Here is a 17452-nt window from a genome sequence, read left to right on the forward strand (position 1 = left end):
CCTGGAGGCCAGAGGGTCTGTGCCTGTAGTTTGTCTGCAGCTGAGGCTATGCTTCTCCCCTGGGAAGGGGGAAGATGAGAATTGCTTGTGTGACTTCTTGTTCAGGAGCCCTGTGTGCCATTTGCAGGGCAAACCCAACACTAACCCCCACCCCAGTGCATGGAGTCAGCTGTCCTGGGCATGTTGCCCCACCATGGTGTTGCCAGCACCCTGCCAGCTCAAGGGACAACAAACCACAAAGCCACAGCTGGGCAAGGACAGCAGTGATTCAAGCATTGTGGCCTGAACTTGTTGCAACCTGAACCCAGAGGCATGGAGTAGTCACAAGTCAGTCTGAAGTCAAACCAGCAGGTGTTTGGGTTGTTTTAATGAGTTGGTGTCAAACAGGGCAGTAGTGGTGCACTACACAGCACTATGGGTGTTAAACTGTGACCCCAGCACTGGGAGGGACATGAGGAGCAGCATGACCCTGTTATGGAAGAGTGCCAGGGATGTGATCCATATTCACCCCCTGAGTAGCACACACACAGAGCTGTATCTGCAGAGCCAAGAGCCAACAGGCTCAGCTACTCAGCTGCCAGTGGCAGGTACAGCCCTCCCTATGCAGAGATGGAGGCTAAAAATCCCTGGAGTGCCTTGGTTGCGGGGCCTTTAGTTAGGTAAGAGGTATGGTAGGAGGCTACAGTAAGCTCTGTGGCAAGGAAGTGGCTGATCCCAGGCTCTCCTGCTTGTGGCACAGTGTTTTACATTAGTGTCTGCCCTGGGGCCAGCTGCTTTCACAGCAGCCCCCCCTTCTTTAGGTGATAGTGGGGAAGGGGATGGGCAGGCACTGGCCTCTCCCTCCCCCAGCTTTGGGCCCAGCAGCCCCCTGCAGGAGAAAGACACACTCTGTCTTGGCTAATCCTACTTTACAGGGCAGGGTCAAGGAGGCCAGGCCCTTGCACACAGTGGAGGGGAGGGTTTACTTGGAAAGCCCTTGTTAAGCATGGAGCACAGCTGTGGAAGACTTATCCATGGTCATCTCACTAGAAGCACTATGCAGCACATGCAGGCTAGGTAGGTGCAAACACAAGGTCCTTTCTCCTGCCCTCCAGCTCTTGTTCCTTAGTCAGGGCTCCTTCTCAGAGCATCCTTCTATCCCTCTGAGGGAAAGGCCTTGTTTCTGCAGAGCTGAGCCCATCTGACTGGTGGTGAAATGCAGGTGAGGCCTCCTGCGATGGGAGCATATCCCTCCTTCCTTCCATTGGTGCTTGCATCAATTTCGGGGCAGGTTGGGCGGGGGGATTGCTGTGGCAGAAGGCTCCACCCCCCAGATCTCACGGGCATACTCCGTGATGGTTCTGTCACTGGAGAACTTGCCCGAGCATGCAATATTCCTGATGACTTTCCTTGTCCATTCACGGGGATCCTGGGAAGAGGAGAGGCAATGTCAGTCTCAGCTGCTCACCCAGCTCCATCCTGGCTTGCAGCCTTGCAGGGCAATGGCTAGTTTAAAACCCCATGGTGTGGGGCTGCTGAAGCAGCCAAACCTGCCTCACCCTGCCCCAGGGCACCCACATGTTGCAGTGTCCATAAGAAGGGCTCCACACTCATCCCAGTTACCCCCAGTCTTCCCACTCAGCAGTGGGCGAGTCTTACCATGAACAGCTGGTCCACTTGCCCTTGGCACTTAATGTAAGCCTCATAGTCTGCAAACACCTTAAACCTGAAACCCAAAGCAGAGTCTGTCTGGGGTTTGCCTTCTGGGCAGGAGCAGGACAGACATCTTCCCACGAGCAGGCAGGGCTCCCCCCTGCCCAGGGATGCTTCTCAGGACTCACCTGTCGTGGTACATGAGCATGTTCACAACGTCCTTGAAGCAGCCAGGGTCTCGAGGGGAGAAGAAGCCGCTGGTGATCTGGTCGATGGCCTGGCGCAGCTCGGGCAGGCGCTCGTAGTACTCCCGGGCGTTGTACCTGTGCCAGCAGAGACAGCCTCTAGGCACTGCCGCTCTTCCTGGCCCTTGTGTCTGGGGCAGGGAGGGCAGGCAAGGATCTGGGACAGCTCCTGAGTGAGGGGTCTTGCCCCCAGGACTGTGCCCATCAGAGCACCCTGCTCGTGGCTCAGACCAGCAGCAGTGTCTGATACACTTCGTGCCTTGTCCCACTCACAGCCAGTGTGCTTGGGCAAGCTGAATCCTTGCAGCCCAAGGCAAAGACTGCCTCTAGCTCCCTGCTTTTTCCTGCTCCAGAGCTGCCCAGAGAGGAAGGTGTCCCTCCCAGAGAACATGGCTTTCCCCACCAGAGCTGAGCCCTGCATCCCCATCTGACAAGCCCTGGCGTTCACCAACCCTTTCCGATCCAGGGCCTCCACGTCCTCCACCCGCATGCCAAATATGAAGAGATTTTCTTCGCCGGCCTCCTCAGCCATCTCCACGTTGGCCCCGTCCATGGTACCAATGGTGAGGGCCCCGTTCACCATGAACTTCATGTTGCCAGTGCCCGAGGCCTCCGTGCCAGCTGTGGAGATCTGCTGGGAGAGATCCGCTGCTGGGATCACTGCCAGGTGCAAGAGAAGTAGGAGTTAATCCTTGGCACATTGCAGCTCCCCACAACCAGGACTGGCATTTGCCAGTGGCCCTTCTGACCTCACCCTCAGCCCAAACAGCACAACTCTGGGGCCAGGCTCAGCTTTGCCATGACCCCAAGCAGCTGCTGCCACTCCTGCATGAAGCTGGCTTCCTGCCCTGTTTGGAGCCTTCAGGCTCTTCCTAGGGGACAGCCAGGTGTCCTGCCACAACTGCCTCTCAGGCCAGCCCGTTCCTGGGCTCAGTTGGGACATGCCCAGCTTCTGACAGGTGCTTACAGAAGACCAGACATACCCTTCTCAGCCAAGGATACCCGGTAGTTCTCCAGGAAGATGACCTTGAGCTTGTCCCCCACATAGGGGTCGTTGTTGATGACCTCACCAATGGATGTGATGAGTTTGATGATCATCTTGGCCATGTGGTAGCCAGGGGCTGCCTGAAGAAGAGCAGTCCAGAAATGGAGAAAGCTTTTAAGGAAGGGAGAGCATAAGAGATGACAGTGTGGGGCTCTCACTGCAGTGAGTCTGAGCCTCACCTCAGCTGTTCACACGGAATCACAGCATGCTTTGGGTTGGAAAGGACCTTTGAAAGACATTAGTCCAACCCCCCTGCAATGAGCAGGGACATCTTCAACTAGACCAGGTTGCTGAGGGCCCCATCCAACCTATCTTGAATGTTTCCAGAGAGGGAGCATGTATCACCTCAGGGCAACCTGTTCCAGTGGGTCACCACAGTGATTGAAAAAATTTCTACCTTAGATCTAATCTAAATTAACCCTTCTTCAATTTAAAACCACTATCCCTTGTCCTGTCACAACAGGTCCTGCTAAAACATTTGTCCCCATCTTTCTTAAAAGGCCAACTTCAAGCACTTAAAGGCTACAATAAAGTCTCCCCAGAGCCTGAACAATTCTAATTCTCCCAGCCATAAATTAGGAAAAACACCCTATTGGGAGGAGAAGTGAGCCATGGGGTAATAGTGATGGAGCCTTGCTCAGTCCAGTTCATGGAGGTGTTCCCTGCTGCTGGCTAATCTACAGCAGGCCCAGCAAAGCCACAGTAAGGGGACAGGACCTTCCCCATCCACCCCCCAAGCCACACATGCATGGAGTCTGGAATGCAGGTTACCTTTCCTCCAATCATAATGGTCCTGGGCACAAAGGATTTGGATGGATTGCATCTGATGCCTGAAAGAGCAGGGATCTTTCTTCAAAATTTTTTCAAATTTGAAAGCTCAAATTTGGTCTTAAAAAAAAAAAAAAACTAAAAATCTTCAGAACTGAAGATAAACTGGGCAGAGTTTACTGCCTGATCAGAGGTGGGCTGGGATCTCAGCCCATGTCACAAGGACCCATCAACCTTGTAGGACTCTGATGCCCAACCAGACGTCTGCTGGAGCTGTGGTGGGCAAAAAAGGGCCACAGAATCCTTGGGGATTCACATCCTTGGAGAACTCCTCAAGCCAGAGCAATGCAGAGCTCCAATGACTTGCCTTGGGAATGGGCAGGGGCCCCAAGTATACAATGGGAAACGGGGTCTTAACTTGCACCAGGTCAGTCTCAACAGCTGTAGAGCAGGTGTGGAGGTTACCTGGGCTGGAGATTTGGGCAGTGAGCTTTTCCCAGAGCTCTGTATGAGCCTTCAGCCACTCTGTCTTCCCCCCTGGAGAGAAGCCCTGGCAGTGAGAGGCTGGGGGACTTACGGTTGTAGAGAGTGATGGCGTGCAGGCAGTTCAGCAGCTGCCGCTTGTACTCATGGATTCGCTTCACCTGGACATCAAACATGGACGTAGGGTTGATCTTCACCTTGTACTGCTCCTCCAGGTAGGCTGCAAACTTCAGCTTGTTCTCCTGGCAGAAAAATTTGAGGAACAGGCATGAGTTGCCAGGGCTTGCATCAGAAGTGAGCATTTGCTGCTGGGATGTTCCTGGCAGCATGGTGCTTTTAGCCTTCTTCCCCCAGGCCACCTCCAGTGCACGATACCTGCTTGACTTTTGCCACATCCCTGATAAAAGTCTCATTATCAATGAACTCCAGTAGCTTCTTCAGCTGGCTCAGGTCTGTGATAAAGCCTTCCCCAATTTTCTAAAACAACAAATCAGGAATGTCATGAGACACTTCACCCAGTCCACAACTGCCCTTTCCCAGCAGAGGTGCCGCAGTCCCCTTGGGAACAGGGAGAGGCAGTGAGGCCAGGAAAAGAGGCACAGTTTCTTATTGTGAAGTTATTTCTCTGTATCACAAAGAAGCCCAATGGAAACAGGGCACTTGCAAAAATTCAGACAAGCCCCCCTTTCTCAAGGAGTTTTAGCAGGAAGAGGGAGGGTGCATGCACATGTGTCATGGCCTCCTGGCAGCTGGAGAAACCAATGGGCAGGACATAAAGATTCATTTAACTACAGGATGATATTCAGTCATGGCATATTGCAGTGCGATGTAAAAACCTGTCCTAAAGGGCCTGGGAAATACAAGGGACAGAACTGGAGCTGGGCCTCCATGGTAGGAGCTCCTTTGTGCCTATGAAGCTGAACACCTGTCCAGACACCCTATGGTTGTTCCTGTGTGCAGTCCCCACGAGGGCAGGGACCAGATGCAGATTTCTGCAGCTGTTTTTGGCCAACTTTTCATCATCAGCTTTAGAGCCCAGCCAATCTCACACCTACACGTATGACAGCATGGTCCTCCCAGGCTGTTCCCACAGAGCTGCCAGGTGTCACCTTCAGGGCTGACCAGACCACAAGAAGAGGTGACCAAAGGGATCACACACAGCTGCTCACTTCACATGATCACCACTCACCTCAGCAATAATGTCAGCCAATCCTGGGTTGCACAGCAGGAGCCAGCGCCTCGGCGTGATCCCATTGGTCTTGTTCTGAAACTTTTCTGGCTCCAGCTCATAGAAATCCTTGAACCTGGAACACCACGGAGCTCTGAGCCACCCACCACCACCTGAGTTACAGCTGGGCCCCCACAGTGTGTGCTCCTGACTCAGGGCAGGCTCTACCAACGTCCCTGTAACAGCTGTGAACTCTTTGCTGCCTCTCACCCCCTTCCTCAGCTGTACTGCCAAGAGTTTCACCAGCTGCAAAGGGAGAGAGTCTCCCCAGCAAGGCGACCAAAGCAGACCTGGACACCCAGCTGCCCCAGCTAACCCTTCCCAGCTGGCAGGCAAAGCCCAGTGAGGGGAGGGGGCGCACTCCTGGGTGTGTCCCAACTCACACCGAGTTCTTCACGATGTCGGAGTGGATGCGGGCCACGCCGTTGACGGCGTGGGAGCCAATGACGCAGAGATGAGCCATGTTGATGCGCTTGCAGTCTCCCTCCTCGATCACCGACATCCTCCGCAGGCGGTCGATGTCCCCTGGGTACAGAGCTGCCACACGCTGCAGGCAGGGAGAGGGACGTGAGTGACACAGCCACAGCACCTGGGACCATTCCCATCCTAAAGGCGGTCACACCAAGGTCCCCAGAGTTCCTGCAGCCTGGCACCAGTCCCTTACATCGAGGTGCATTTGGTTGAGGGCGTAAATGATCTCCAGGTGCCGCGGCAGCAGCTTCTCAAACATGGAGACCGGCCAGCGCTCCAGGGCTTCAGGCAGCACAGTGTGGTTGGTATAGGCACAGGTCCTTTTTGTGATCTCCCAGGCCTGTGTTACAGACAGCAGGTTAGTGCACGTGCACCCAGGCCAGGCGGGAAAAGGAAACCCCACAGGTCCTTCCCCTGCCAGGTTCAGCACGGTCCTCCCAGCTCTGCTCACCTTGTCCCAGTCCACCTTCTCCACATCCACCAGGATTCGCATGAGCTCTGGTATGGACAGGGCAGGGTGGGTGTCATTTAGCTGAATAGCCACCTGCAACACAGACTTGCTGGTTTCAGTCCTGGCAGTGACAGGACTCTGACAGTGCCCTGCATGCATGGGGTAAGGGTCAGCCCCAAGGCTCTTCTCATGACTCACAATCCAGAAACAGACAGTAATGGAGCTATTCAAACTTTTCAAGTTTTGCTCCAAATTACAAATTTTTCCCTGGGAAAACAGGCCCGGCGATCATCTGTTTTACAACCCAAATTGCCAGGGTGTTTGTATAAATGCCCCCATTTAGTCCTGAGTGTCCTGCTCTCCCTCAAGAGAGGCAGGTCTGGCTGAAACTTCCCCAATGCCTCTGCCCACAGACTCACCTTGTCTGGGAAGGTTTCAAAGCACGTTCTCACAGGGTCTCGGCAGCCAAATTTGGAGGACTTGAAGCGGCGGATGATGTCCTGGAGGGTGGCAGCCACCACAAAGTACTCCTGCTTCAGCCGCAGCTCCTTGCCTTCGAAGAACTGCAAGTGGGGGCACCACACCCATCAGAGCTGCAGCTGCCATCCCCACCTGGCAGCCAAAGTCCTGGAGATGCTCCTCTCCACCCCGAGGGGCTTCCCAACAGGCTTCACACATTTGGCTCCTCACCAGGGCAAATGTGGTTGTTTCTCATCTGTTTCCGATGTGGACAGCAGCTGTAGGGACTCACAAGGGGCTTGGCAGCCCAAACAGCTGCTTCCAGAGAGAGCAACTGAGAGACACAGAGAGAGCCTGCCCCATCCACGCAACTCCTACAGAGCCAGCACAGTTCCCTCCCTCGTGGCAAAACCTTTGCAGGACTTTTTGACAAAGGATTTTGGGCTTCCTGCAATAGCCAGGAGTGTCTCTGGACACAGCAGCTGCCTCACACACACCGTGCTTTCTGCTGGTCTGTTTTAAAACACCAGCAGATTTGATAGGGCGTGGGGCAAAGTGCAGGGGATTTGCTTTTCCAGAACAGATGCCAATCCATGACTAGATATGAGGGCTCTTCCCTTTTGGACCCAGAGCCCAGTGAGTGCTTGGCCTGGGACAGCGCTTGCAGTGAGAAATCCCTTGAACTGGGGATGTCCCCACTGTGTACACTGACAACTCAACTGCTTTGAAGTTGAAGGAGTAATGTCTTCCCCTCCCTGCAGCATGGAACAGAGCAGCTACACCATATGAGCCAGGCTCAGCTGCCAATCAGCCAGCAAAGACCCTCTGGAGCCAGCAGAGCCATACCTGTTCCCTGGGAATTATAGGGACAACCTATACTGTATTAAAGCAGAGCAACAAGCATCAGATGGCCATGACCTCCTAGTTTTTGCAAACAAAGAGATACAGCTGCAGGAAGGATGATTCTGAGCAACAGGGAAGAGAGGCAAGCAAGTCACTCACGTTATCATTTGGGTACAGGACTCTGGATATGTTTTCTGCCAGGTTTCTGTCCAACACTGCCTCGATGTAGTCACCCATATTGACTGCAGGGAGAGAAACACACACAGCACTGCAGCAGCTGTAGAGATTCAGGCAGATCCCTGACACCACACTTTTCCCTCTTCTCTTGTAGAGAGGTTTTGTAACAGGAATATTCAGGCTGGTATTGATGGAACAGGATGGGAATGTGCATGTGTGAAAGGCACTAGAGTGACAGGAGGAGATGGGTGGGTGTCCTGGTGTATGAGGGCTCTGGAAGCAGTTAGGGAGTAGTGTGATCCATGGATGTGCACACAGTGCTGTAGTTTGGAGATAGCTATGAAATAAACACAAAGCAGGCCAGATGTGAAGTGCTGCACCAGGTACCATGCACAGAGGGACAACTGTGTCCCAGCCTGGCCAGAGGAGAGGCAGTGGAGTGATAGCACTTACACTCCTGGAGGTTGAAGTCGTTTGGAGCCTTGGCAGACCAGAGTCTCATGGTGTTCACAGTGTTGTTCTTGTATCCAGGCACTGGGGTGTCGTAAGGCATGGCAAGGACAACCTGAAAAGGACAGTGTTCCCCCCTGGTTACAGCACAGTGACCTGGAGAATGTAGGACAGCAGCTGAAACCTCTGCAAGAAGAATCCAGAGAACAAAGTCCTGGCTGTGGAAGGAATCTCACCTCACTACACTACACTTGTTGAGCTTCACAAACTTCCCTGCTATCATGGGCACCTCCACCACCTACTGGTAAAGCATTCATAGGAGAACCAGAGCTGTCTGGAGCTTTACTGACCAACTTGACTTTCAACCCCATCAATGACATGCAAAAGAGAGTTGCAAGAAACCTACTGACTTTCCTGAACCAACTGGGGTACCTATCAGAGCACTGAAAGCAGCCTCAGCTGCCCACTGGGATTCTCTCTGTGCTGGGGTAAAGCCAGTGCAGCTTGGACTTTTGTGTTTCCATCTGGGATTAACTCCACAGCCTGAATCCTGCCCATTAGCCTTCTGCAACCTGCCAGGACCAAACCCTACAACTGCAGCACCACTTCCAGAGCCATCCACCCAATATTCCGGGTTTGTTGAACCTGCCTGGATAACTCCACTGAGATCTCCAGAACCTGAACTGAACAGGAGTGTGAAACTCTTTGTGCAGTTTGCAGATGAGGCTTAAGCCTCAGGAGGCTGCACACATGGCTACAGGGAGTAACCCTGGACCTCCCAGTTCACACAGCAGGGAAAACCTGGGCAGATCAACATGTGGGTCATGAACAGCCTCTTCATGCTGGCATGGGCAACAGCTCCCCTCTGGGGACAGTCAGCAAGAGCTCAGGCTCTCCAAGCTGCTGTTACCAGCTCCGAACATGGAAGCAGGCAGGGAGCCTGCCCAGGGAGGGGTACACATCACATGAACTCAGCCATGCTATATTTGGAGACTGCATCTTTGGCTTTTTTGAACCTTTCCAACTGGTTCCCGTAGCAGCAGTATCTGAAAACTCACCTCCTTGTAGGAAGCAGTGTTTGGGATCCCTGAAACCCCAGAGTACCAGCAGGATCGGAAGAGAGACATGTTGAAATGCAATGGCACTTGGTCCCCAAATGGATGCCTGCTGCACTTGGGGGCCAGAGAGCTCTGGCACAGTGCTCCCAAGATGTTCACTGTGCTGGGGCTGTGGTGTTGAACCCCTGCACTGTTAACGTGGCAATGACCTAGGTCACTTCACAGCCTCTGACAACCAGAGATGAAATGGTTTATTTCTCCTCTGAGCAGGCCCAGGTGACTGTAAATGAGCTTCAGCTCTTGGTACTGAAGATAATGGCTGAGCTCTGTGGCTGTGAGCTCCTTGGATTAACTGAGCTGGTTCATCGGGCTGAGAGACTGCTGAACATTATGGGAACAAGGCTAGGTCATCTCCCTGAATCACAGAGAAATTAATTGTCCTTCCTTCCTCCACCCTGAGCAGCGCTTACAGAGGAGAGGCTGAAGCATCTTTGATCCTTTTAATAAATCTGTGCCTTCGTTAGCAGCAAAATGGGAAGGCACCTATGATGCAGCAGCCTGAACAAGCACGAGCTCCTGAAGTACAGCACTGCCTCCTCGACAGTGGGAGAGGCTGAAGAAGTGTTGGTGCTCTATGATACCACAAAACAAGGCCTCCAGGCATATTGGAGATTGGAATCCACACCTCCAGCCTCTCCTGACAGCACTCTGCCCATTGGGCTGCTCTGGGAAAGAGGAATTTGCTCTCAGAAGAGTTAAACACCCACAGCATTGCTCCATGCCTCTGCACAGCAGCAGCATCAGAACCGGCTGAAAATCCAGAGTGTGAGTGAACAGTGGCCAGGAGCAGCGTGGAAGGAGCCTACAATTCTCCTCCAACATAAATCCATGTAAGACTGTGGGGCTTTGCCCTGGAGATCAACAGATCTCTCTTTTTTCTCAAATCCTGCTGCAACAATTCAACAAAAGCTTTTATCTCCCCAAACCCCATAGGCTACAAAGTCACCTTCATAAGTGCAAGGGTAGCAGAGGGAGTTCGGCCAGTCTGGGCGGGAAGCAAAGCCTGAAGACCTCAGGCAGCCCAGGGTTACCCGGTCTGGCCTTCCCCAGCCCAGCAGGGGGAGACCGATGGCGGTACCTGGGTGTCGATCCACTTCACGCCCTCGGGAGTGTGCTCCACGCGGCCGTAGAAGTGCACCGGGAGCATGTACTCGGGGCGGGCCTTCTCCCAGGGGTTGCCGTAGCGCAGCCAGTCGTCCGCCTCCTCCACCTGCAAGGGGCACACCGGGATCAAGGAGAGCCTTGTGGCTCCACGAGAAGGCTGAACGCGGCTCTTCACAGGGAGACTGGTTTAAAAGCAAACCTTCAGCAAGCTGACTTTAAAAATGGATATGCAGAGGCCTCTAGAGGATAGCCAGGCTTTCCAAAGCTTGGATGAGTGCATCCCGGCTGGTATAAATAAATCACCCTCTACGGGTCTTTGTTAAGGTTTAAGCCATGCAAACTGCACAGACCACTGCTCTCAGTCTCTCTCCAGGCCTTTACATCCAGTTTGACTGTGGATACTGTGGAATATGTAGGATGTGGCAGCCAGTGGTGACCTTCCTGGCCACAAGCCACACCCTGTAAGCCAGGTCTTGTTAACTGCTCTGCCCTCTGCCAGAGGGGGTTTCTCCCCTCAGATCACAACTGTGAAAATGGGAGCAAAGTGAATCCATCAGAGCCACCTAGACTGGTGTTATCCAGAGATGCCTTGTGCCTCCAGGCATTTCTCTGCCGTGGGGGGAGGGACTTAAAGGAAGGGAGAGATAGTGGGACAAGGAGGGGCAAGGCAGGGGGGAGGGCCACAGCCCAGCATGCCAACACCCCTGTTCTTTTTTAAGAAACATGAAGTCAAATACGGGGGAAGCTTTCCCCTCCCAGTTTTCACCATTTATGGGGCTTGGCATTCCAGCTTCTTTGTGGAGAAGCAGGAAAAAACAACTTTCAAACCTCTCATGGTCCCTGACTTACAGACTGGTATTTTAAGGGAAAAAGACACTTTATACTCTGAAGAAAGGTGAGTCTCCTAATGAAAACCTTTTTCAGACACATACTAAGGAAAACTGCCAGCTGAGGCAATTTAGCCTATTTTCACTGGAAAATAGTATGATCACTAATGCTACAGGAAAATTCCTGTTTAATCCCTGTCTGCCATTGACCAGGGAACCCACATGAACAGCAATCACCCCAGACTTGCCTATGTTCCACAATGATCAAACACATCCCTTGCCAGACGCCTTCCTGAGGTATTTAGGCACATCTCCATCCTTAGTCTGACTGCTTTGCTGACTCACTGCCAGGTTGGATGGGACTCTGGGGCTGTTGCAGCTGCACTGAGGAGACCCAGGCAAGGCAGACCTCTGGTCTCAGCCATGCCCTGAGGCTCAACTCCCTCATCATCTTGCCCAGTGACGGGACTCAAATGCCCAGTTTAAGAGCAGCTCAAAGCACTGCAGTGCCTTTTACATCCAGGCCTTGTCCACAGCAAGAAAGAGAGGGAGAAAGAGGGACCTGAGTTTTCCAAGTACCTGCCAGCCATCGACAATCTTCTGGTTGAAGATCCCAAACTCGTAGCGGATGCCATAACCATACGCTGCCAGCCCCAGTGTGGCCATGGAGTCCAGGAAACAGGCTGTAAGGGTGAAGGAAACAGGATGTAAGGGTGAAGGAAACAGGCTGTAAGGGTGAAGGAAACAGGCTGTAAGGGTGAAGGAAACAGGCTGTAAGGGTGAAGGAAACAGGCTGTAGGAGCAGAGTATGGGCACTCTGCAAGGAACCTCACTCCTCGCTTTCTGCACATTCCTACAGTATGCTGTGCATGGAGATGAGGAGCTGCCACAATGTGCTGCTGGAAATGTTTATTACTCAGGGAAAACCCATGTGCAAAAGGGAGACAAGGAGACAGTCTGCAGCAGGACTCCATGCATGTCCTGCTGAGCAACCACAAACCCCCAAAATTGCTGGTGACAAGGACAGACCACCAAAACCCCAAATCCAGCTTTGTTGCAGTGAGAGCTCTTCTAAACTTGCCTTGCTGTAAGCCTGTCTGCCCAGTAAAGCAGAGCTTCTGACCCTGACCTGCTGTACCAACTACTTGACTATTATTGCTTCCAAAGGAAACCCTTCCAGCCCTCAATCCAGGCAGTTCTGGTAAAGATCAGCCCCAGCATTTACTCCGTGCTGGGGAGCTCTCATCTCCAGCTGTCCCACAGGACAGGCAGACTAAAATAGCAGCCAACAATCTGCCTGTGTGAGGGCTGTTGAGTGCCTCTGAGAAGTGAGAGATTTCACAGGGAGGTGAGGAGAAAGGCTCCAGACAGCCTCTTCCAGCCACAGCTCTGCCTGCTGCACTGCAGAACACACCTACAGCTCTGGGCTGCTCTCACTGGGGAGGGGGTGTTTCTGGCCAGCCAGGAGCAGGCAGGAGGGTCCCACACTGCTGAAAGCCTGTGGGGCAGATGCCAGTGGTGAGGGTGTGACAGCCAGGCCACCTTCGGTCCCCATGCACTCTGCATGAGGACGGAACTCCCCTCCCCCTGTATTACCTGCCAGGCGGCCCAGGCCTCCATTTCCCAGTCCAGCATCTTCTTCAATTTCTTCCAGCTCCTCCAAGTCCAAACCCAGCTATTGAGGAAGAACCGCAGCAGAACATGTCACCAAACAAACCCCATGTCCTGAGCTGCTCTCCAAGGAGGATAAACACATCCCAAAACCACCCACACTGAGGGAAATTAAACCCACAAGGTCTCTGCATCCCTCCCCACAAAGCATCTCACCAACACCTAGTCCTTGGGCAGTCCAACTGATTGGAAAACAATTTAGCCCATCGCCAGATGTTGCTTTCCCATGAAGGTTTCCTTAGCGAGTTCAGACAAAACTCTCATGCCCAAACAGCCCCTCAGGTCAGGATGCCCTTTGACCAAACTTGACATTGGAGACAGTATGGGGGGAATGGTCAAGTCAGTGTGCAAGGGATCCCTGAGTCCTGCCTGGGCAGGGGAAGTCATCCCTCTGCTCGTGCATTGAGTCCTTGAGGAAGGGCATGGCCAGGCTGGCAGCAGTGACTGCAGCATTCACCAGCACTCCCTGTGCTTCCCACATCCTGCCCAGCCTGCCACCGAGCTCCTTGGCTGCAGTCCATGGCTGGAAGTGGTTGCCTGCATCTCTTGAGCCATTTGCTCTATGGTCTGGGGGCCCCTGCCAGATGAAGGCTAAGGCTGCCAGCAGCAAGGACTCTCCAGGAGTCCAGGGGTGCAGACTCTCAGTGGGCAGCAGCAGCTCACCCTGGTGCCAGGGGGGACAGCACGGTGTCAGGCCAATACCACAGCTGCTCCCCAAACTGTTTTCCCAGCACTTCAATGGTCTGCAACCACAAGATGGGAAAGCCTCATGCACAGAGTGATGGGGACACAAACACTGAGATGAATTCTCTCTGTGACAGAGCCATGCTAGCTATGAGACCTTCAAAGCAACCTGGCCATAGGCCATGATGAGCTCCACAGGCTGGAGGCTACAGCGAGGGAAGCCTTGGCATGTCGGGCCAAATCTGCACTTGGAAAGTGTCTTGCAAAGGAACTTAAGAGGATGTCCCTGAAAAGAGCCAGCCGGCTCTCTGAGGCACAATACCTCAGAGAGGAAACAGGTGCCTCCCTGGAAATCCCTTCCGATCTCTTGGCAGGGAAAGCGCTTGCCAGGATGTTTCAGCAGCAACTGTAGCACCTCATTCCGAGAGACAGTGAAGTGCCCAACTTCTGCTACAAAGTGTAACATAGATCAATCTGGTAGGGCAGAGGGGAAGCTGGGAGAAATAAAGGGTTTGGGTGAGAAAGCCAAAAACCTCATTCTGTCAAAAAAGGTCACTGTGCTGTTGCAGAGGTGTCTGCAAATAACCATATAAGTAAGTAACAATGGCCTCACATTAGTGACTGCCTTGGTGATGTGTTTTTTTCAAGATGGAAATCATCTGAGGACATTTTCTTTCCAGCAAATTATTTCCCTCCTTTTTCCTTTCCCACCAATTAACTTCTACCTGCCAGCACTGCTGCTGTGCCTTGTGTACCTCAGTGTATGAACTGTAATTTGTTTTGCTGCTCTAGTCCCAGTCTCTCCTGTTACACTACATCTCCTATGATAAAACATAATTTCTCCCACTAATGGAAAGCTCTTTGCAGCCTGTGACTCTCATGTCATTTAGGATACTGGGTGTTGTTTTCAGTATACACTTTTGGGTTCTCTCATTCACTACAGGGTGGTTTGGAAAATGTACTCCGACTCCAATGGTGGTTTGGAAAAATGTACTCCAACTCCAAGGAACCCCAAGCCCCCCCCCCCATTGTCTTCTCCAGGAAATGAAAAACACTAAGAAAGAGCCAAGCTTCATTTTGTGCAGTTCAAATAACAACCTCCTCAGGTGAAGCCCTGAGAAAAAAAGACACTCAGCCATCTGTGTGGAAAGGTTTTGTATCAGGGGGACCCTTGTCTCCCCAAGACTTTACCTGGTAAATGGCTTCATCACAAGCATTCTGCAGGCCCAGGTTCACCATGGTGTTCTGCAGAGTGCGACCCATGTAGAACTCCAGGGACAGGTAGTAAATGCGCTGGGGAGGCAAAGCAAGATGCTTACACACAGCACAGCACTTTGCTTTCACTGAAGCTGCTTCAAATCAAGAGCAGACCTAAGCATTTTCCAGAGTAGGGATGTCTTCCCAGACTGGCTTTTGGCGCCTGCTCCTGAACACCACGCACCAGAGTTGTTTGTCAGAAGAATTTCATGCGGGACGCCGGCCAAGCCTCCACCACGCATCTCCCTGCCAACAGCCTTCTATAGAAAAATCTCGCTGCCTGTTAAGTGTTTCCCTAATTAACTCAGGGCAACTATTATCTAGGATGCTGAATGATATATTTATACACTGTCAGGCTCAGCTGAGGTGATGTTTACGCTGGGTTTTTGAAGTTTTCCTAGGCTGAGCTGATCCAGTCTCCTAAAAGCCAGAGCAAGCCCCCTGCCTCATGCAGGCTGGCTGGGCTGAGGGCCAGCACCTTCCTGTGGTAATTTTCCAGCACTCCCATCTCATGGGTCCTCCTGCTCACCCCACACTGAGTTTCATTCCCATTTCACCCTGTTGAACAAGTAAATTGTCCCATAGGTGGCAGGGCTCCTGGCACAACTGTGCAGTGACCTTCCAAGTTTGAGAGGAGCTGTGTCTGTGCTGCAAATGCTAATGAAAGCCTGTTTGTGGGATGAGAAGCAGGCTGTGCAAACTTTTGCCCTCACTCAGATTCATCACTATGGATGTTTTTATAAATAAACCAGAATTCTTAATGGAGTAATTACCTGACTTCAAATTGTGCTTTCCTTTGAATCTCTTTCCACTGTAGTGTGGATCTTTCCCTGCTAAGCAGCAGCATTCCCCACTCTGCCACCTCTACTGGGAGTCTGAAAGGGTCAGTCTGCTCCCTGGGGCTCATCAGAAAGACAGGAATCATTGCACACAAATGCCCTGCTCCTTTCAGTCTTCCACAGGGGCACATTTCTAGTGAAAATCTAAGTGTAGAGGACAGTAAGCAAACTCACTCCAGGCACCTCTGAGCCTTTATGGGATCTGTGCAATCCCTTGTTTTAGTTCTGCAATACAGATCAGGGCACATTTGCATGTGTTGGGACAAAATGGAGAGTCCCATGCAGCAGTGTAACTCTCAGTGCACATGCAGCCATTCTGTCGTGAAAGTGCACTGTGTTTCTTGTGTCAAGGCAATATTCATCATCTTGGGAAAAGAGCTGACTCAGGGAGGTGGCTGCCTGCCTGCACCCTGGGAAGGTATGTGCCTTTCTCTGTATACACCTGCTCTCTGTGGCTCTCCAGTCAAGTGCTGGATTAGGTCTTAATTCAAAAGGATTAAGTCTGAGTTACGTCCTGCAGCCCTCAACACCTCCAGCATCACTGTCCTGACTTAGCAAGTGGGGAGGAACTCTGGGAGAGCTTATCTGGTTTTCACAAGGCAAGAAACTCCTCTCCAGCCTCAAAGCTGAGCTGCCTGCTTGCTCTGCAGGAGTGAAGTCAGGACACAGCTGTGCTGAGCCATGGAGGTGATGATGCCCACAGGGGACACCACCGCAGCAGTGTGAGTGCAGGACGTGACTGTGGTGGAGCATGCAGAGGAGCTGGCAGCTACAAGGCCCATGCAAGGACCTTCTCAGAGTGGGACCACAGGGGACATGGCTGTGACAAGGTGCAGGGGGACAGTCATGAGGACATCCAAGGGGGGACAATGCTGCAGCAAGGTTCAGTGGAACCGGACTGCAGAAGAGTTTGTGGAGACACAGTCATGGCAAACTGCACAAGGGACATGGCTGTGTGATGTCCGTGGGGACACAGGCATGGCAAGATGTGTGTGAGGGACACAGATGAGGCAAGGCTCATGGGGACATAGCCATGCTGAGGTGTCTAAAAGGGACACATCCATGAGGACACAGCAACAGCAGGGATGAGGGATACAGGTGTCATGATGCCCACAGGGAAGAAATCACAGTGGGATGCACGAAGGGTACAGCCACGGCAAGCTGCCTCACAGCCAGGTGCATGCAAGGGACAAGTTCCAGGGGTCACACATACAGTGACACCTGTCAGGTAGACACGGAAACACCCTTGGTGAAGGCACAGCCGCCCAGCCCCCATCCCTCGTCCCGCCAAGGGGCTCACCTTGGGGTCCCGCTCGTAGTAGTGCTGCTGGGTGCGGATCCAGCGGCCCACCAGGTGGTCGCGCACCGTGTGGGCCAGCGCGAAGTAGTAGTCGCGGGGGGTGGCGACGTTGCGGTCCTTGACCAGGGTGAAGTGGAGGTGGCGATTGAAGCTCTTGCGCACCTCGGCCACGTCCCCCAGCCCCGCGATGCCCCGCACGCTGATCTGCTTCCGACGGTCCCCATCGCTCAGCGGCGCCGCCATCCCGCCGCCGCCCCGCCGGCTCCGCCGCTGCCTCCGCCGCTGCCGGGCTGGGGCAGGGCCGGGGCCGCCGCGCCTGCGCCTCCTCCGCCCGCGACGAGGCGGGGCCGGCGCTGCTGCCGGGGCGGGCCGAGGGGGACCGGGAGGGCGACTGGGGACT

The 17452-nt window shown here is 53.2% G+C and overlaps 1 protein-coding gene across 1 annotated transcript; it reads right to left on the reverse strand.

The window, feature by feature from the left end:
- Positions 1 to 334: 334 nt before the first annotated feature.
- Positions 335 to 17339, reverse strand: PYGB (glycogen phosphorylase B). The gene is made up of 20 exons (XM_059840766.1): positions 17053 to 17339; positions 14848 to 14949; positions 12898 to 12976; positions 11881 to 11984; positions 10449 to 10580; positions 8256 to 8367; positions 7785 to 7867; positions 6743 to 6886; positions 6324 to 6416; positions 6066 to 6212; positions 5785 to 5948; positions 5363 to 5477; positions 4549 to 4650; positions 4268 to 4415; positions 3694 to 3752; positions 2861 to 3002; positions 2330 to 2537; positions 1821 to 1955; positions 1639 to 1705; positions 335 to 1408 (listed from the first exon to the last, which is right to left on the reverse strand). The coding sequence occupies exons 1-20, from the start codon at positions 17293 to 17295 to the stop codon at positions 1256 to 1258; spliced, it is 2532 nt and encodes an 843-aa protein (XP_059696749.1). The 5' UTR covers positions 17296 to 17339; the 3' UTR covers positions 335 to 1255.
- Between the last annotated feature and the right edge of the window lie 113 nt (positions 17340 to 17452).

The sequence above is a fragment of the Haemorhous mexicanus genome, chromosome 3, assembly GCF_027477595.1.
Source record: "Haemorhous mexicanus isolate bHaeMex1 chromosome 3, bHaeMex1.pri, whole genome shotgun sequence".
Classification (NCBI taxonomy): Eukaryota; Metazoa; Chordata; class Aves; order Passeriformes; family Fringillidae; genus Haemorhous; species Haemorhous mexicanus.